The sequence below is a fragment of the Notolepis coatsorum genome, assembly GCF_963971535.1.
Source record: "Notolepis coatsorum genome assembly, chromosome: 3".
NCBI classification, from domain to species: Eukaryota; Metazoa; Chordata; class Actinopteri; order Aulopiformes; family Paralepididae; genus Notolepis; species Notolepis coatsorum.
The window spans coordinates 209819306-209840527 of NC_140167.1; the positions used below are offsets into that span (position 1 = coordinate 209819306).

Sequence of the window (21222 nt, forward strand, 5' to 3'; positions counted from 1 at the left end):
TCATTTAGCAGTCTCATAGTATGGTGAACGCAAACGGCAAGCCAGAGCTAGAAGACTTACCCTGAGGGATGATCCAAGTGCTAAAAACTGAAAAGTAGGCTACTTACTTTCTTGACACTAAAACTCTCAAAATAGCGTTAGCCAAATTTTTTTTTTTTTTAAAGTAGGCCAGCTGTAGTTTACATAGCTTGCATACAACTTTGTCTCAAAGTTACACAAAGTATTTCCAACCGGGGTTTTAGATTGCGGAGTGCAACTGTCTTCGTGACAGATGGGCGCGGTTCACAATCTAATATAATTATTTTTCCTTTAATTTTTTTTTTTTATAAACTCAAGTCTTATTTATTTGAATATAGAATATTTGTTAACAGCCCTACTTAACAGTAACTGCACACTACATCACCCCTGACTAGAACATGGAAAGCCAAACTTTAACCCACTGTACCGAAAACCCGTACCGAACTGTGGTTTTTGTGTACCGTCACACCCTTAGTACCTAGTCAAGGATCTCCTTGGTTTTGGATCAGTCACAGTGCTCAGGTATGCTGCCACTCTGTTTAGGGCCAAATAGCATTCCAATTTGCTCTGGACTTGGGTTGATTCTTTCCAATGTGTCGGATAGTTTCCTTTTTGTTTTCTTATAATTTGGTGTGGTTTCCGTCTGGTGGCTCTGCTTGTGTTTGTGAGCAGAGTCCCAGAACCTGCTGGTTGAGTGGGCATCTCTCTAGGGTATCTCTGTAGGTGATCTTCCTAATACTGCTCTGCATGCATTATTTGGTGTTTTCCCTTCGGTGTGCGGAGAATGGATTTGCTCTGTGTAGGTGTAGGACATCTCTGCCAGCCTGCTAAACATCTCTGCCAAAAAGAGACCAAATCTGGACCAGTTCTGAACATCCACAACCTAATTAGTTTGAAAGAACCTTTTTAAATACTTTTGAATTGGGTGTATACAGTGTTGTGGAATATTTTAAATTGGTTGAGACGGTGAACTGTAGAAATTCAGATGAGTCAAATTGTATATAAAAATAGAACGTAGTTTATTTCCGTTTTCTGTGGCCACAGTTTACAATCGGAGACAAGTGTACACACAAGCGTCTGACCAGAAAGTGAGAGAGCTCTGGTCAGACTTACAATTGAGTACCAGCTGGGAATGACAAATGAACAAACATGAGAAAATGAAAACAAAGATGGGTTTAGGGGGTTTGTCGTGTCTCACACAAGACTGGCGACAAGAAAAAATATGTGATTTACTTGGTCAGGTCATATCTAAGTCAAACTGTCCTGGGCCTTGGCCGTTGTTTTAAGAACACGTCAGACTGTCGCCTAGTGTCTTGACTAGTTAAAGCTTTGTACTGAGAAATATGTATTTTATAACAGAGCTATGAAACATGTCTAATAAGCTGTACTAATTATGTAACGTATAATAAATGACCATTACAACAAGAGTTTCACAAATAACCAAAAATGAAGCTCGTCTGAACATTCACGAATTAAGCAGAGTTCTTCCTCTTTGGGCAGAGATGTTAACACCATTACAACAAGAGTTTCACAAATAACCAAAAATGAAGCTCGTCTGAACATTCACGAGTTAAGCAGAGTTCTTCCTCTTTGGGCAGAGATGTTAACAGTGGAACGTCGTCCAACTCTCTGCGTAGGAGAACGGGCTGCCCTACCCCTCTGACACTTCACAGTAGAACTTATTTGGAATGGTATGTGTTTTTTGAATGGTATGCGTTTTTTAATCCTCCAAGTGGTTGCAGTAGTGTGGAGTCCCAGCTCTCGGCACAGTCGGACCTCCTCTCCTCCACCTCTTCTCTGGCCTCCTCGCTCCAGCAGAGCGCTGAGGAGACACAGCAGATGCTGGGGGAGAGCATTGGCAACCTCCACAGCTCCCTTACAGGTGGGGAATCTCACATCATTCACTTAGAAAAACGACTAATAGGGCAGTCGCGGTATGACATTTTCTCACCGTGGTTGTGTGTGTGGCTAATCACCGCGGGATGCGGTGGTACCGCACTTTTATTCAATAATTTTTTGGGATATATACCTCTGTATATATTTTTTTTATTAATAAGACATGAGTTTTAGAGATTTTAAAGGTCGTAGGAGTCCCGAAACTATTTTAAACATGTTTGATAATTTATCCATCTGTCCCTCAACATTCTGAAATGTGATAAAAGTAGAGTAGGGTGTTGCCTGCTCCTTAAGAGTGATGCGTTGTGGGATATACTGTAGGTCTACGCAAGCAGCGAATTGAGGCACACATCCCTTCAACTTAAAACTAACGTTATTTGAGCGAACATTTAACGTTATTATAACACTATTTTAACGTTAGTGAATTTGAATGCACATACGTAGCTAGTTAAATATCACAACTTGTGTCATTGTTCATCATTGGGGGAAACTAGCCAATTAGCTAACGTTATAGATGGCGAACGTTAACTAACGTTTGCAAACAAAGCTAACGTTATCCAGTTGACCTTACATATCATAATAGCTATGATAATGTTAACGAAGTGAGAGTAGGGATTAGGGAAACGTTGGATGTAGTCGGAGTGTAGCGGGAACGGTAGAGAGAGGCAGCACTTAATTTGCGTGTAACGTTAGTCAATAACAATATCACAATTTGTGTCATTGTTCATGGGGGGGGGGGGAACTAGCTAACGTTATAGATAGCCAACATTAACTAATGTTTGCAAACAAAGCTAACGTTATCCAGTTGCCATTACAGATAATAGCTATGATAACGTTTTAACTAACGTTAACGAAGTGAGAGTAGGGAAACGTTAATGTAGTCCTGAGTGTAGCGGGGATGGTAGAGAGAGGCAGCACTTAATTGGCGCGTAACGTTAGTCAATAACATTAAGAATAGAGAGCTGCAAACGGAAATTAATGCCCAGTCCTTGAGAGAACGTCTACTGTCACCACCTTACAGAGGGAATTACACCGAAGTCCGGCTAGTTATAACAAGCAAGTTACATGACCGGCACTTCGGCCCCTGGAACGCTCCCCTGTACTCTACTACGGTTCAGATTAATACAGGAAAAGGTATACATTGGGGGCTCGAGTCCGGGATATGAAAATAAATCCTGATTTCATCTGAGTTGTAAACTGTATGGAAACGTGAAGTTAGCTCATGCTACTGGAAAACGGATGCACGAGGCAATACATTAACTGAGTTAAAAATGATGACGCCCCATTTTGTATTTTTTCTTTTACCACGGTTGTCTGTTCACCGCGGGATTGCGGTGATGCGGTTACCGCGATAGCCTAATATATATATATACTTGGGGGGGGGGGGGGGGGGGGGGGGGGCGCGCGCTTGTAATCTGGAGGTTCCCGGTTAGATTCCCGGGCAGCGTGTCAGAAGTGTCCTTGAGCAAGACTGTGTTAACCCCCAATTGCTCCCGATGAGCAGATTGGCACCTTGCATGGTTGCCTCTGCTGTCAGTGTGTGAATGGGTAAAAATGTGAGGAACAAATTGTAGAGCGCTTTGGATAAAACCGCTATATAAATGCAGCCATTTACAAATATGTAATTTATTTGTTTTTTTGCACCATGGAATTGAATGTTAACAATACATTCAAATAAACGACTATTTGGGAATTTCAGCACAAAATACAACTCAATTTGAAATGACCGCCTGCTAGATGAGTACAACCACCCTGGGATTCCAATTGTTTAATTTTCAAGCTAACATTTTTCAAGCAGATTGAGTTTATTTATGTATATGGTTCAACTGAGTCCACTTCCTGATAATCACTAACTATCTCTAGGGAGGTTGATCCTGCTTTTTGGCTAACTTCCTGTAAAAACTAGGCATTGCAGATAAAATATGAATTAAGATCCAGCAATTGCATATCTACCGCCCTGTTAACTGCTATTTCCTGCTACACGGCCCACTTTGTGGAGTTCTCTCCTGATTGGGAGACTCATGTTAATGACATGACACAACACTATACAAGTGATGGCTGTTGGAATGTAGAGCTACTTAAAGGAACACGCCAACCTTTTGGGAAATTTGCTTATTTTGCAATCTACCCTGGAGTTGGACAAGCAGATGCATACCCTTTTCTTCTCTGTGCATGCATTAGGCTTAGGGAACAGCCGCACCGTTAGCCTAGCTTAGCGTCATTCACTGGAACTAGGTGTGCCAGTGTAGCCTAGTTCCCAACAGTCACGAAATACACTCCAAATACAACTCTAAAACATGTTGTGACCTGTGTATTTACCACGTGGAGAAAAAAAATGTAGTAATTATTAAATTAGACATTTTCGTTTTCTAAGCAGATTATACTATTTTTCATCCTCAAAAGCCCAGTTTTTCAAAAAACAATGACTTATTTTTGAGGCGATGAAGTCACGACGCTAGGCTAATGGGTGTGGCTGTTCCCTAAGCCTAATGCATGCACAGATAAGAAAGGGGTATCTGCTTGTCTAACTCCAGGGTAGATTGCAAATAAGTGAATTTTCCAAAAAGTTGGCGTGTTCCTTAACACTTATTTTTTACAAAAAAAGAAAATGTCACTTACAGCACATGAACTTTTCTTAACTCTCCCTCCATCATAGGCCTGGCGGAGCGCGACGGCCAGTGGTTCTCCAGAGCCATGGACCAGGCAGAGACTCAAGCCCAGGAACAGGTCTCCCTGCTGGAGAACAGCACTGCTGCTGCTCAGGCTCTGCAGCAGGTAAACAACCTCTGTGTATATCATCACAATTTCCCAAGCCCTGCCCTCTTTTCTTGATCCTCCAATCACAACTGTTGCTTTTCCTCTGACAAACAAAATGAGGGAAGCGACAGTTGTGCTTGGAGGATCAGGAAAAGAGGGCAGGGCTTGAGGTTGGTCAATATATTTTGTCCATAGTGTGCAGCCCTGATGGATCATTCATTGTGGTAGGGGTGGGCGGTATAACGATTGAACTGGTATACCGGTAAAGATTTTACTCTACCGGCTGTACCACAAGAAGGCTACTTTTAGGCTCTTTGAATGTACTTTTTTTTTTCACATTTACAAATGTAACGCAGAAAGCTAGGGGAACTGCGTGCTGCCATTAAAAGATAATAAACGAGTCAAGAAGTTGGCCTATTATTGGCTACTAAATAAGTATGCATGGTTAAATGGAGGGTCCCATTACTGATGCAAACAATAACAATGAGTTTGCAAGAAATGTGCTTCGTTCATCATCTGGCCGTGGTTTGGGTTTAAAATGTCGGACATTGAGCATAAAACGTATCCGCAAGCGATGTCGAGCACCCTATTCCCTGTACCTGGTTCAACTAAGTCGATCAACTTACACTTTGCGTGACATCCAGGCTTTTTTTACCGTCGGCGTTTGGGAATTTCATGTCGACAGGTAGGTGAAGTGAAATTAAAGTTTTCAAGGCGCGACCCCTGAAATAACGTGTCAGAGAGCCTTGGAAGCTATACAGTTTCACTATTATCAGGTTTTAATCTGTTTCGGACATCATCCATACATGCATTAAATTGATTAACCTTTGGTTTATACCAGTGACACCAGTCATGTTAATCATCAGATAACAGTGCTTGAACAGATAAATGCATTTTCTCATTCATTCATCAAAACGTCAAAGGCTTGCAATTGCTCATTCATTTTCTCAAGTCACGTCCACGTCAAATCCGCCAAACAGCGCATCTCATCAGACATTTTAATCCCAGTTACAATATCACAATAACGTGTGAGTGACAGTGATACAATTCAACAATCCACAGATTCCAGGGCTGTACAGTGCAATGATATCGTCGCGAATTGCCCCTTTAATTGGCCGTTGCGATTGGTAAATATTATCTGGGGGCGGGCTTGCGAGTAGTGCTTTCAAGCCTTGGATTCGCATTTCACTCCTAAATTATCCAAGGCGTGTGATGACGCGATGACGTCACTCACGCGAGCTGAGCAGTGAGCAGGTATGATCAGCGGCGTCTGCTCCTCCTCCAGCCCGTGGCTGTTGTAAACACTGGGACCTCGGTGAGCCTGCCAGCCGGCTAGCTACTGATAGCTATCAACAAATGCTCCAGTAAGTCTAGTAGTGCATGATAGCTTGCGTTAGCTTACTGTTCAAAACGAAACGTCCCATTAAACTAAATAGCTCCGTCCTGATATCAATGTCTTATAACACTGAGTTGATGCGTATTCGAGCTGAGGGCACGCTGAATATAGTCAATAGGGACCAGCTGCAGCGCCGGAGAATCCTGGTCGTAGCTGGAGGCTACAGTATAGGGCCCAGCTGCAGCTCCGGAGAATCCTGGCCGTAGCTGGAGGCTACTCAGTACACACAGTGGAGCTGGTTGCATATAGCGAGCATTTAGACTTGTTGCGTGGTGGCGATGTCTCGCAGATAATACAACTACAAGTATGATTATATAATATATATATTTTATTAAAAAAATATATAATTTTTTTTTCTTTTTTTTTTGTAAATCAAAAACAATCGATATAAATAATGGTAAAATTGTTATTTAAAAATGTGCCCCTAAAAAATATTTTTTGCCCCTAAATTGTGCAAGTGTGCCCCTAGTGAAAAAGCTTAGCGTACAGCCCTGGATTCAGATTTGGCGTAATTCATATCCACAATCCAGCATGAAGACGCTTCAATTTATGCTTGAATGAAACACAATCCGGGCGCAAATACATCCACAGCCGAGAATATGAAACTAATCGGAGCCAAACGCCCGCGGGGTTCACATTTGCAATGATCCGTTATTAAAACAACCACATAGTGTGTGTCGCGACTGCGAGAGCCGTATATGACGTGCATTATTTAGGACAAAGTATAAATCCATAGGCTGAATATGATTTATTATCAGCATTTTAGGTATATTATTTTACATTTCAAAAGCCCCCTCTAGAAAAACGAAGCACAAAACATAATTCAGAATGGGATCTAGACTGTGAGGATTATTTCAGGAAGGAGAGCTGGCATTTCTTTGTGAGGGCGTGGCCATGGTTTATCCAGCTAACTGAACTTAACCCTGCCCTCGACCAGGTTCAAACTTTTTGATCTGTTGCCATAGTGATTTAGAAAATCGCATGTCGGGGAACCGAAAGTCAAGTTATCCTGAAAATTATCCGGCTAACTCAGTTAGCCAGGTACGAGGAACAGGGCCCAGGTCAGACACTGTTTTTATGAGTCCTGTTTTTATGTTTGGGGACAACGGATGGAAATTAGCCTTGTGCTAAATCCGGCAATTTTTACACTCCACAGTGTTCATTAATTTTGCATTGTCCCGTCCAAATAAACAAATTGAAAAAAGAAAAGCAAGCGGTGGAAGGACATTACAGATTTCATGTTCAATGACCTAAACGAAAGTTGGCTGTTAATGCTGAGCCAGATACCCTTTCTTTCTCTCACTCTCTGTACGTTCAATGATTTTAAGTAGCCAAATGTTTTTTTAAAGTCCAAGTTGTGGTCACTCAACTGGTTGTTTTGCAAGGGACGTTTTGTCAGTTCATGTAGCTACAACACAAAAGCCTACACCTGGTTGCACCGTGGGTCTGGACAGTTTCGAGCTCCCCCCCCCCCCTCTTTTCTTTCAAACAATACTGGTGGGTAGGATGGGTCAAATGCAGAGGAACAATTTCCTCACAGGCATTAATAAAGTAGAAGCACTCGCCTACCACCACAGAAACTCTGGGATCGAATCCAGCTGTCAGCAGTACCTCCGGCTTGGTCAGTCGTCCCTACTAACGCAATTGGCAGTGTTAGCGGGTGGGACCCGCTATGTGTCCTGGTCGTTGTAAACTGCAGTTCCTACTGGTAGGTCGGGGTGCCTGTTCAGTAGGGAGGGGATCGGGGGGAAATAGCGTGAACCTCCACACGCGTTACGTTCCCCCAGTGAGAGTCCTCGCTGTCGGGTGAAAAGAAGCGGCTGGCTGACTCCACATGTACCGGAGGAGGCATTTGATTTGATTTGATTGACCTAAACATATACAGATCACATGTGTATTTGCCTCATCAGGGATAGAACGAAAAGTCCAGGTATTTCCATCGTTGTCGTTGTGGTAGTTCTACACCCTCCCTAGGCCGACAGTGGGGCAATGCACGCAACGACCAGGAAGGGAATTGGCATAACGACTAAATTGGGATGGGAGCAAAAATACAGAAAGTGAGGGGGAAAAAAATATTTAAAGAAAATAAAAAGTAGAAGTTAATTTGTTTATTTTTTCCCCAGAGTTTAGGGGACAAATTATCTCTTTAACGCTTCCTCTCTCGCTCTCTCCCCAAGACTGTAGATGCTTGGTCTGCAGAGCAGCTACAGGGGTCCAGGACAGACCTGGCTCAAAGGCAGAGTGAATTTACTCAGGCTGCTGAGACCGTCCAGAACCAAACCATGCACCACAACCTCCTGGACGAGCAGCAGGCTGCGGTCCAGGGCCACATCGACTCCGGCATGGGGACAGTCCATCGCTTCCTGGAGGAGGAGCTAAGACGAGATGTCTCGACGGGTAAAGACGAGTTGAAGCCTCCACACGAATAGCTGTTTTTTCTCTTACCGTCTTTCGTCTCTGTAGAATGAGTATAGGGGTGTGTACCTGCTGGGAAGGCCTCTATGTATGCATATTCAAGGTTTATCATACTATATTTGTAGGAGAGTATGTGTCCACACAGACTTGGGTTCGATGTTTTCCTGTTTGGGCGGGGGGTACAGAAGGTCTCAGTATTATACTAGTCTCTTAACGAGCTGTTTCACCCTCCTCTAGGTAAGACCCCTCAGCGGAGAGAGTTTGCGTGTCCCAGGGTGCTGGCCGTGCGTAGCCGCAAGGAGCTGCTCGAGGAGCTGCGTGGGCAACAGGAGGGGGCTGCCCTGCCTCAGTGGGACTCAGTGGAAGAGGAGGCGGAGGACCCATAATCGGCTCTCTCTCTCTCCCTCTCTCTCTCTCTCTCTCTCCCTCTCTCTGAGCACTGCACCACAAGAAAAAAAAAACAATGCTGATTTATTTTGCACATAATCTCGCACACGCATCCAAAGACTCTAAGCTGTTTTTTTGCAAACATTCATTTAGTTTGACAGTTATTGAGCGTAAATGAGTTTGAATTGCCTCAGGGACCTTGTTAATTAATTACAGCTCCGTGAAACGATGTCGATGAAGAAACTGCAATACCTTGTCCTACAGAGACCGCTACCTTTATGCCTATAATATTACTACCTACTGTAATTAACACACAACACAAGGATTCACAGTCCCTGATGATGACATCACCGGTGACCGTATTCAAACTCATTCACTCTCAATAACGGTCGAACTAAATGGACGCACGCAAAACCGCTTTTAGAGTTATCGGACGTGAGCGATATTATGTGCAAAATGAATCTGCATTGTTTTTTTAGTTTTTTTTTTTTAAGTGCCCCTTTAAAGATTCAGAGGTGTGATGGATGGATGGAGGGGGGGGGGGGGGGGTTGATACGAGTGTCCTGCATGAAGAATGTCATGTTGTTCTCACCTTGAGGCCATATTACGAAGAAAAAGAAAAGGATCCCGGTCTTTCATTTCAGTCTGGCACTTTCCACACGGTGACGCCTTCTCGTCTGACCGTCTCACGAGTGACCGGTGCCCGTTTTTGTCCCCATGAGCGCGAGAACCGCGCTTGTGATCGTTTTTTTTTAGTTCACGTTGAACCGCGTTGTGAAGATTATCTGCTGCTTTTAAAACCTTTTTATGTTGATGTAATGATAATAAAGTTGTGTTCTATTTAGAGCTCTCGTCGTGTAGGTTTTCTTGTACGTTAGCGTCACCAGTGTCGTGTCCAGATGTATCTCCCTCTCTCTGTGTGGGGGGGGGGTGTCTGTATCTGTCTGTGACGATCAGACAGATCTGATCAGTCTCTCATCTCTCTCTCTCTCTCTCTCTCTCTCTCTCTCTCTCTCGTTTTTTTTTTAGTTCACGTTGAACCGCGTTGTGAAGATTATCTGCTGCTTTTAAAACCTTTTTATGTTGATGTAATGATAATAAAGTTGTGTTCTATTTAGAGCTCTCGTCGTGTAGGTTTTCTTGTACGTTAGCGTCACCAGTGTCGTGTCCAGATGTATCTCCCTCTCTCTGTGTGGGGGGGGGTGTCTGTATCTGTCTGTGATGATCAGACAGATCTGATCAGTCTCTCATCTCTATCTCTCTCCCTCTCTCTCTCTCTCTCTCTCTCTCTCTCTCTCGTTTTTTTTTAGTTCACGTTGAACCGTGTTGTGAAGATTATCTGCTGCTTTTAAAACCTTTTTATGTTGATGTAATGATAATAAAGTTGTGTTCTATTTAGAGCTCTCGTCGTGTAGGTTTTCTTGTACGTTAGCGTCACCAGTGTCGTGTCCAGATGTATCTCCCTCTCTCTGTGTGGGGGGGGGTGTCTGTATCTGTCTGTGACGATCAGACAGATCTGATCAGTCTCTCATCTCTATCTCTCTCTCTCTCTCCCTCTCTCTCTCCCTCTCTCTCTCTCTCTCTCTCGTTTTTTTTTAGTTCACGTTGAACCGTGTTGTGAAGATTATCTGCTGCTTTTAAAACCTTTTTATGTTGATGTAATGATAATAAAGTTGTGTTCTATTTAGAGCTCTCGTCGTGTAGGTTTTCTTGTACGTTAGCGTCACCAGTGTCGTGTCCAGATGTATCTCCCTCTCTCTGTGTGGGGGGGGGGTGTCTGTATCTGTCTGTGACGATCAGACAGATCTGATCAGTCTCTCATCTCTCTCTCTCTCTCTCTCTCTCTCTCTCTCTCTCTCTCTCTCTCTCTCTCTCTCTCTCTCTCTCTCTCTCTCTCTCTCTCTCTCTCTCCCCCCCCCCCCCCCCCCCCCCGACAGCAGCTCTATCTGCGACCGCAAGACGTGTCTCCTGACTCAGTCCTGCTGCCTGTTTAGGCTTCGGTCGTGCAAATTAAACTTCATGAATCACACACACACCAGTCTAAATGGTTTCCTGCAGATTACAGTTGGGTGGTGCTGCTGTGATGAAGGTCTATCCTTTCTTTTCTTCGTTCTTCTCGGTCGTTATTGTCAGTTGGAAGCGCAACGCGCCGAAACAAACCAGAGTTCTGAGCTGCGCTTCTTTCGTTCATCAAGGTCTATACTGTATATCATCCTGGCTGCGCACGCAAACTAACGTGCCTTATCGCATCATGTCCAGGTTTTGTATACAATATATTAGTTAGTAACCCAACTAATTTCACAGGGACCTTTGAATATGCAGCCAATTAATCCGCGGCGCGCAGCCCCCCCCCCCCCCCCCCCCGCTGGAGCAGAGAGAAAGAGAAAGATTCTGCTAAGGTTCGGTAAAACTGCACACAATTAGCCAATAACTAGTAATGATAATCACGGGCACTAAGTAACTGGGCTCAGTCTAGATGACAGTCATGCACGCAGTACGATACGTCGTGGAGTTATCTTTGCATTTTATCATTGCATTTTAAAAAGCTTGCATTTGTACTTCACTTTGTATTTTAGATTGTACTTTAGTTTGTATATTTCGTCTAGTGTTGGGTCTTTATTCTTTTTACTTTTTACTGTATGCAGCACAATCTCAGTCAGGGGGGGCTCATACAGAACCAAGCGTTTCACTGTAATGTACATTTACCTTATATGTGACAAATAAAACAAAATTTGAAAACTTGAAACTACAGTGTCTGACCTCTTCTATTGAGGATGATACACTCATTTAATGACTTACTTGTTTTTCAGGGTATAGTCCTTGACTTCCTCGTCTTTTTCGCGTTGATTCTTTAAAATAAATCTATAATCAAAGCAGCTTCTGGGTTTCACTTTACAGTTGATAAACTTCAGTGTTACGCCTCCAAGACATCAACATCATGCCGTGGAGTTTCGGCCGATCATATTAAAGAGTGCGACAATTTGTCCGCTACTGTCTCGGGATGGACGGCACTGTAGTCCATTTACTCAAGCAGACTGCGGGACATTACTTAAATTATTCAGAACTTATTAAAGTAAGTGGCACTTCACCAAAAACAATGCTTTATTATTTATTTATTTATCAGATAATCTCACACACATCCTAAACTCTAAACAGTTTTGCACACATTCATTTAGTTTGACAGTTATTGGGAGGAAATTAGTTTGAATAATGGCCACCGCAGTTATGTTCATTGGGGGGGGGGGGCACTTTAATCCTTGTGTTGTGTTAATTACAGCCCCATTACTGTAAATGATGTAGGCCCTACACTGTAAAAAAAAATATATATAAAAAAAAAACTGGAATTTCACTATTATTTTACAGATTACTTTAGTTTTTCTACTTTAAGTGTAAATGCCATACAATTTCTGTCTGCACACAGAACGCTGGCACCCAAATGCAAAAGAGGAGAGAGGCCCCACACTGTGGATTTTTTTCATCCGAAAATACAACCGACTAACACAGACTTACTGTCTTTTCATAATTTCTAAAACAACGCGTACAGTAGCTACCTGCTAACAGTGACGCCACAACCGGATGTAGTTGTGTCAATAATTCTAAAACAGTACCTGATTAAACAAAATGGGCTAGAATGGGGTGATAAAGCAGCGTGGCAATATATTGGCACATGTTGAAAGGTTGGAGAGACAGATATTACCTTCCTGCAGCAGGAGACACGTGTTTAAAGAATCAGGATCACACTTGCCTGCATGCATCAGAACTGGGTTGGCCAGATATTTCTCTCCCATTTTAACTCTAGACTTTATATCGTCTAATCATGTCATCCTAGACCTGCATGGCAGATATATTATAGTCATTGGAAAACTCTATAACATCCCTGTGGTCTTAGCTAATATATACACCCCCAATTATGACGATGAGCACTACAGTATAATCTACCTTTTTGGCCACATTACCCAATCTTGATACACACACCAACAGATTCTTGTTCTCAATCCAACACTTGATAGATCTTCAAACAGACCACAGGCCCTTACTAAATCAGCAAACGTGATAAAAAACATTTATAGATACCTTCAAGATAACTTGATACTTGGAGATTTATGTACCCAAATCACCGTAAATATGATTTATTTTCACCCGTACATCACACCTATGCTCAAGGATAGACTATTTCCTAATTGACCGTAAGTTTCTTTCTTCAGTGAGACACTGCCGTTATGAAGTGCATGTTGTGTTATCCGATCATAGCCCCTTTGTTCTTAAATGAGTATTTCATAACAAACACATGCCTAGGAAATTTGACAATACCTTATTATCTAGCAAAACGTTTGTTGAGGAGGACATGAGACCCCAAATACAGTTCTATCTCTGACGCACTGTCTTGTCTGTCTCTAAAAGCACACTCTGGGAAGCACTTAGGAGGCGTATATTCATGAGCAGATTTCTCAAAAGTCAGAGGGCGGAATGGGTCAACTATGGTTCATACAGCGGCCCAAAGATCAAATACCTCCACACTGAAAATAATGTTGTTCCCCTCTTCATCAGTGTTACTGTTTCATCCTCTTCATCAGTGTTATACTGTTTCATCTTCCTCATCAGTGTTGGACTGTTTCATCTTCCTCATCAGTGTTATACTGTTTCATCTTCCTCATCAGTGTTATACTGTTTCATCTTCCTCATCAGTGTTACTGTGCAAAATGTATGAACATTCAGACTAGTTGATGTGAGGCTGCTTAACAGAGGAACACGGATGAGCATGTACTGGGAATATGTTTCACGTCAGGCAAGGGGAAGTATTTTGGGTGAATTCCTTTCCAGCAACGGCCGAGCCTCGCCCAATGAGATCTCCTTCTCATCAGCAGCCCAATTGACTTTTACCTGGCCACAGCTTTTGGGCAATAATTATCATTTTGAAAATGACAATATAAATGAGACATTTTGGGAGTGGGGAGTTCATTTTGTGATGCGAATAGCGAGCGTGGCCCTAGGCTGCCCCCTGCTGGCTGAGCCGCATCCACCTCTCACTCTCTGACATAATAAACGAGTAAATTACTTTAAGTGTAAGCGTGATGATGGTCTGATATTACAATTATATATGATGTGTGGTTTTTAACGTTAATTCTGCTTATGTTTAGTCATATTCTAGTTTTATATTTTCATAGGATGCTACCACTGACCGAGCTTGATGGATCTTGATGTATATATTGGAAGGGCGTTTGCAATTTATAAGTCCAAATTAGATTGAATGTGTGGGGCTGGACAGGGGGATTATTATTAATGGGGGGGCCTATAATTCTAATATGTTTTATCATACTCCATTACTCTCAGTCAGACATTTTTTGTTTTGTTTGGTGTTTAATAAGTTTAATTAGTTATGTATTTGGTGCTTAAGAGCACCACAGGGGGGATTATGTCGGAAATTAACGTCAGACTTTAGGCTTATATCATATATAAATATATTAGTAAATTAGGAACATTGATTAAGTTAAAAGTCATTGATAAATAGCCTGCACATGCTCCCCTCCCTCCACCAGCAGGGGGCCCTGAGTAATTGTTTTTGAACAGAGAGCGTCTTGCCAGACAGAAATGCGTCTAGGTTTCGAAATCACGCAGCTCAACCAACCACACGTCACCTCGTTCCCAGCTTTATCTCGAGACCTTGGAGTCTGACGAAGAGGGGCGTCTGTGTGTCTGTGTGTGTGTCTGTCTGTGTGTCTGTGTGTGTGTGTGTGTGTGTGTGTGTGTGTGTGTGTGTCTGTGTGTGTGTCTGTGTGTGTGTCTGTCTGTGTGTCTGTGTGTGTGTCTGTGTGTGTGTGTGTCTGTGTGTGTGTGTGTGTGTGTGTGTGTGTGTGTGTGTCTGTGTGTGTGTCTGTCTGTGTGTCTGTGTGTGTGTCTGTGTGTGTGTGTGTCTGTGTGTGTGTGTGTGTGTGTGTGTGTGTGTGTGTGGTGAGGGGGGGGGGTGAAGTGGCTCTACCAGTCGCTTCAGTTCACTTCACATCCGCACACCGTCCGGCAGGTTTCTGTATCGCGAGGAACACGACGTGGGTCCAACACCGTCCCGGGAGCAGCAGGTGTGTCTCGGCAGCAGCGTCTCGGCAGCAGCAGCAGCAGCGGCCTCATCATAACATAACCCGGGTTTTATTAATAACTTATTGTAACAGCGGGAGAAATGGATCCTCCTCTGGTCGCTGCGATTGATCAGGGCACGAGCTCGACGAGGGTTCTTCTGGTGAGTAGTGGACCGGTTAGCTGGTAGTTGAATTCCTAAAACGCATGCTTTCTGCAGTAAAGTCGCGTTTGTCATGTTTTTGCTGTAAGGGACACGTAGCTGCTCGGGTCTCAGGATAGTTAACATGTTTTACACGTGGTGTCCATTTGTTACTACCAGTTGCGCTGCTGGCCAATATAAATATGACTTACTACCACCACCATAGCGTCTTTATACCTGTTGTATCACTGACTGTATATATGAAATGAATACAACTCTGTATGTACATCTGATTAGCACTATTACTCAGTCAGTAGTACTCATTTATATATTCTATCGTCGTTTATCATTGATTGATCGATTGATTGATTGATTGAAAATTGTTATGAAAACTGTATGGTATATATACACGTAACACGCTGAGTCTGTGAGAAGACGTCACGTGACGTTGGTTCAGAGAGAGTTCAGAGAGAGAGAGAGAGAGAGAGAGAGACAGAGACATGTGCGTTTATTCAGCAGCTCGTTACTATAATAATAATAATAATGATGATGACATCTCAACTGCTGAGCGTTTCACCCACTGTTTGGGCTGCTTTACTTGAGATCAACTATGTAACTATGCTGCTGCTGCCGAGAGACATCATTTAATCTCTTCCGAGGGAGGGAGGCGTCTCTCACCACCAGGCTCCTCGCCAGCAGCAGCAGCAGCAGGCAGCAGGTAAAAAGGTCTCCGTGCTGCTGCTACTTTTGAACCGCCGTGTTCCCTGCTGCTGCTGCTGCTGCTGCTGCACCACGACGACGTGGTGTCTGTCTGTCGAGCCCCTCGTCAACAACACTGTGACAACCGGCTATAATTACTTGAAGGGGCTTAAACATGCTGATGATGGGTACCGACCGTTGGTCAATTTGAAATAGTAGTTTTGAAATGAATTTAGATTGTGCTGTTGTTGGTATTGAATCTTATAATGACACGACGACGTTTTCTGTACTGATTTCACCAGTTTGCCGTCATCACACATTGTCTGTCCATACAGGAGAAAGCATGGCCACAGACAGACAGACGGAGGTGAACGGCAGCTCAGCTCCTCCGGTCAAGGAGGTCGAAGAGACACGATGGACATCATCATCATCACCGGTGCTGCTGGCGGTGGGTGCAGGGGGGACTGGGGGGGGGGGGGGGGGGGCGACAAGAAGAAAAGGGCACCTACTGCAGGATCGAGGGACGGGACCCCAGCCAGCGGTGAGCAAAAAGATATGATGTGTCATGCAATAGTCTTCATCCTTGATTTAAGATTAACATTAGAATAACATAGACAATCCAGATTAATAGTATAACCACACATCTATGATAAAAACACACAGGGGAACAATACACCTTTAAAATGTTTATTTCACCTCATTGTCACGGTGTTTGAAAAGTAGATTATGGTGTATGAAAAGTAGATGATGGTGTATGAAGGCCTAAACCATTGCTGCAGTGGTACATTTCTCAATGCTAAAGATATCAGTGAGGAATATAAATATTTGGGAAACAGCATTTTAATATGGTCTGGGTTTAAAAATAGTGAACCCATTCTTTAAAAGCTATTTACAACAGCATATTTTTACAGGATATAAAACAGTTCAACAGTTAAAGTTAATTTGAGTGGCACCTCAATGCGTTGGCGCAATAGACGGCAGCCACATCCCCATATTGGCAGCACCATTTACTGTACAACTAGGTACTGTACAACTAGGTTGTCATCACACATTGTCTGTCCATACAGGAGAAAGCATGGCCACAGACAGACAGACAGACGGAGGTGAATGGCAGCTCAGCTCCGACTCTAATCCCTTTGTGTCACACTGTGTTGGATCTATCTGTGTCATGTACATGTTGTTGTGTGATGTTTCAGCAGCAGCAGCAGCAGCAGCAGCAGCTGTGGACAAAGAGGATTCAAGTGGTGGTCTTTCTTCAGACAGAGTGGAACTGGAACATCATATGGTGAGTGAGTATCTCTCCATCACTCACTTTGTCAATGTAAATGTTTTGGTACATTGGGCAACTGCATGCAATGGGAACTTAACCTGTTCCACCCCAGGTGAAAATCTGCATAAAATGTATACCTAGGTAAATGGAATATTGCTCCACTTCTACAAGGGCTATTTGCATATTCTTGGTATCTAGGAACATCTATGGACCTCAATGAATGTATTCTCAGTGTCAGAAATATTGTGTCTATTACTAGGCTTGCTTAAATTCTGATGAAACAAAGGAAAATATGAATTATGATTTTTCTTTTCATCTTTGACAGTGAAGTAGTGTAGCTAATCCACTGCACCAGTTCAGCTATACAAGTTGAGTCTGGCTGGTGTGATTTGTAACACAGCAGCAGCAGCAGCAAAGTTACATAATGTGTTTGTTATTTTCACATTTGTCATATAAAGATATATGGGTTTTATTTGATATTTTTGTTAAGATTGTTACGGTAAGCTTGATTGTGGAATTTAACTTTGGCTAAACACAATATATATATATATATAATAATTGTGTAATGCTGTTGCTCTGGATATGCAATTGAGAAGGAAGGAAGTCACTGCACACCAACTCTAATACCTTTGTATGTTGGATCTATGTACATTGGTCATCTGCAATGGGTTAAAGGCAACAAGTGGGAAAAAAAAGAAAAAAAAATCCGATGGGCAACCAGGCCTGGTTAAGCTGCGTAATTTTTTCCCGCTGTTTTTTTTTTTTTTTTTTATTGGTTAATCGATTGATTTAATGAAATGAACTTTTATGAACAGATTGCAGGATGGGTACAGTACAGTACAGCTCAATACATAAAATTGTTACGGGCATGCAGACCAGAGACAGACTTTGGTCTTGTTTACATCGGGGTCCCCCACACGTGCGCGTGTGTGTGTAAATGGCGCGTGATTACAAAGCCGCATTTCTCGGTCGGAGACGCTCTCTGATTGGCACTGACTGACGCTCTCTGATTGGCCACTGACGCGTTTGCCCAATCCGTGACGAGCTGTGTCTTTGCCCATTTCCACGTCAAACAGCCTGCAAACTACCTGGCTGGCGGTCTATCGCCCTGCTCTAAGACAAACTCTAACCTTAACCAACTTTGAAAGAGTGCACCGTTGAAAGAACTTGCCGTCACGCTCTAAGACAAACTCTAACCTTAACTAACTTCGAAGAGTGCCTAACATTTTTTTTGATTGATTGATTGATTGATTGATTGATTGATTGATTGAAAACTTGATTAACAGATTGCATTTTCATTTCATCATGACATTTATGACATACACTGTAAAAATAAATGTTTTTTCACAGGAAATTCACTGTATTATTTTACAGATTACCTTTGTTGTTCTACTTTAAGTGTAAATACCATACACATACAGTAAATGACCTTTTATCAAAATATTAACCATTAAATAAAGGTTGTAATCTGTAAATGTATTTGATTTTACTGTAATTTGACCAGAAGTATTTGGAAACCATTGATGCCAGACATTTACCGTTTTACCGCTGCATTTATATAGCGCTTTACAATTTGTTCCTCACATTTTACCCACTCACTCAGGCGTTCAAACACCGACGGCACTTGGTCACTAGGACACTTGGACACACACGCTGCCCGGGAGGAGCGGCAATCGAACCGGTAACCTTTCACTACCACCATACAGCGGGTTAACCCTTTCACTGCCACGCGACAGCCTGTTAACCCTTTCACTGCCACACTACAGCGGGTTAACCCTTTCACTGCCATGCGACAGCCTGTTAACCCTTTCACTGCCACACGACAGCAGGTTAACCTTTCACTACCACACGACAGCATGTTAACCCTTTCACTACCACACTACAGCGGGTTAACCCTTTCACTGCCATGCGACAGCCTGTTAACCCTTTCACTGCCACGCGACAGCCTGTTAACCCTTTCACTGCCACACTACAGCGGGTTAACCCTTTCACTGCCACGTGACAGCGGGTTAACACTTTCACTGCCACACGACAGCGGGTTAACCCTTTCACTGCCACCTGACAGCCTGTTAACCCTTTCACTGTCACGCAACAGCGGGTTAACCCTTTCACTACCACACTACAGAAGGTTAACCCTTTCACTACCACATTACAGACGGTTAACCCTTTCACTACTTTACGTTATTATTATTTTTTTTTAAACATTGATCTTAACTGATCACTGTGACTTTATTGCTTTTATCGTTATATATGCCTATGTTTGTGTACAGCACTTTGAGCTACATGACATGTATGAAAGGTGCTTTATAAATACTTACTTGCTTACTTACTTACTTACTACCACACGACAGCGGGTTAACCCTTTCACTGCCACGTGACAGCAGGTTAACCATTTCACTACCACACTACAGAAGGTTAACCCTTTCACTACCACATTACAGACGGTTAACCCTTTCACTACCACACGACAGCATGTTAACCCTTTCACTACCACACTACAGAAGGTTAACCCTTTCACTGCCATGTGACAGCCTGTTAACCCTTTCACTACCACACGACAGCGGGTTAACCCTTTCACTGCCATGTGACAGTGGGTTAACCCTTTCACTGCCACACTACAGCGGGTTAACCCTTTCACTACCACATTACAGACGGTTAACCCTTTCAGTGCCACGCAACAGCGGGTTAACCCTTTCACTGCCACGTGACAGCGGGTTAACCCTTTCACTGCCATGTGACAGCCTGTTAACCCTTTCACTGCCACCGGACAGCGGGTTAACCCTTTCACTGCCACGCAACAGCGGGTTAACCCTTTCACTGCCACGTGACAACAGGTTAACCCTTTCACTGCCACGTGACAACAGGTTAACCCTTTCACTGCCACGCAACAGCGGGTTAACCCTTTCACTGCCACGTGACAGCGGGTTAACCCTTTCACTGCCTCGTGACAGCGGGTTAACCCTTTCACTGCCACGCAACAGCTGGTTAACCCTTTCACTGCCACGTGACAACGGGTTAACCCTTTCACTGCCACACTACAGCGGGTTAACCCTTTCACTGCACACCTGTCTCACTGCTCCCTGTCTCACTGCTCACCTGTCTCACTGCTCGCCTGTATCACTGCTCCCTGTATCACTGCTCGCCTGTCTCACTGCTCGCCTGTCTCACTGCTCGCCTGTCTCACTGCTCCCTGTCTCACTGCACACCTGTCTCACAACACACCTGTCTCACAACACACCTGTCTCACTGCTCCCTGTCTCACTGCTCCCTGTCTCACTGCTCGCCTGTCTCACTGCTCGCCTGTCTCACTGCTCCCTGTCTCACTGCTCGCCTGTCTCACTGCTCCCTGTCTCACTGCTCCCTGTCTCACTGCACACCTGTCTCACAACACACCTGTCTCACTGCTCGCCTGTCTCACTGCTCGCCTGTCTCACTGCTCGCCTGTTTCACTGCTCCCTGTCTCACTGCTCGCCTGTCACTGCTCACCTGTCTCACTGATCCCTGTCTCACTGCTCGCCTGTCACTGCTCGCCTGTCTCACTGCTCGCCTGTCTCACTGCTCACCTGTCTCACTGCACACCTGTCTCACTGCTCGCGTGTCTCACTGCACAACTGTCTCACTGCTCCCTGTCTCTCTGCTCCCTGTCTCACTGCTCGCCTGTCTCACTGCTCCCTGTCTCACTGCTCGCCTGTCTCACTGCTCGCCTGTCTCACTGCTCCCTGTCTCACTGCTCGCCTGTCTCACTGCTCGCCTGTCTCACTGCTCCCTGTCTCACTGCTCCCTGTCTCAATGCTCGCCTGTCTCACTGCTCGCCTGTCTCACTGCTCCCTGTCTCACTGCTCGCCTGTCTCACTGCTCCCAGTCTCACTGCACACCTGTCTCACTGCTCGCCTGTCTCACTGCACACCTGTCTCACTGCGCACCTGTCTCACTGCTCCCTGTCTCACTGCTCCCTGTCTCACTGCTCGCCTGTCTCACTGCTCGCCTGTTTCACTGCTCCCTGTCTCACTGCTCCCTGTTTCACTGCTCCCTGTTTCACTGCTCGCCTGTCTCACTGCTCGCCTGTCTCACTGCACACCTGTCTCACTGCTCGCCTGTCTCACTGCTCGCCTGTCTCACTGCTCCCTGTCTCACTGCTCCCTGTCTCACTGCTCGCCTGTCTCACTGCTCCCT

At 44.1% G+C, this 21222-nt stretch overlaps 1 protein-coding gene across 1 annotated transcript in view; it reads left to right on the top strand.

Annotated features, from left to right (window-relative positions):
- LOC311226152 (kinesin-like protein KIF11-B) overlaps positions 1–8868 on the top strand; it is a gene marked incomplete at both ends in the record, with an annotated part of 39668 nt that extends 30800 nt beyond the window's left edge. The window contains 4 exons of the mRNA XM_084311525.1: positions 1752–1900; positions 4571–4689; positions 8245–8464; positions 8720–8868. Of these exons, the coding sequence (XP_084167651.1) occupies positions 1752–1900; positions 4571–4689; positions 8245–8464; positions 8720–8868 (637 nt within the window). The remainder of the gene's footprint in view (positions 1–1751; positions 1901–4570; positions 4690–8244; positions 8465–8719) is intronic.
- Positions 8869–21222: the final 12354 nt, after the last annotated feature.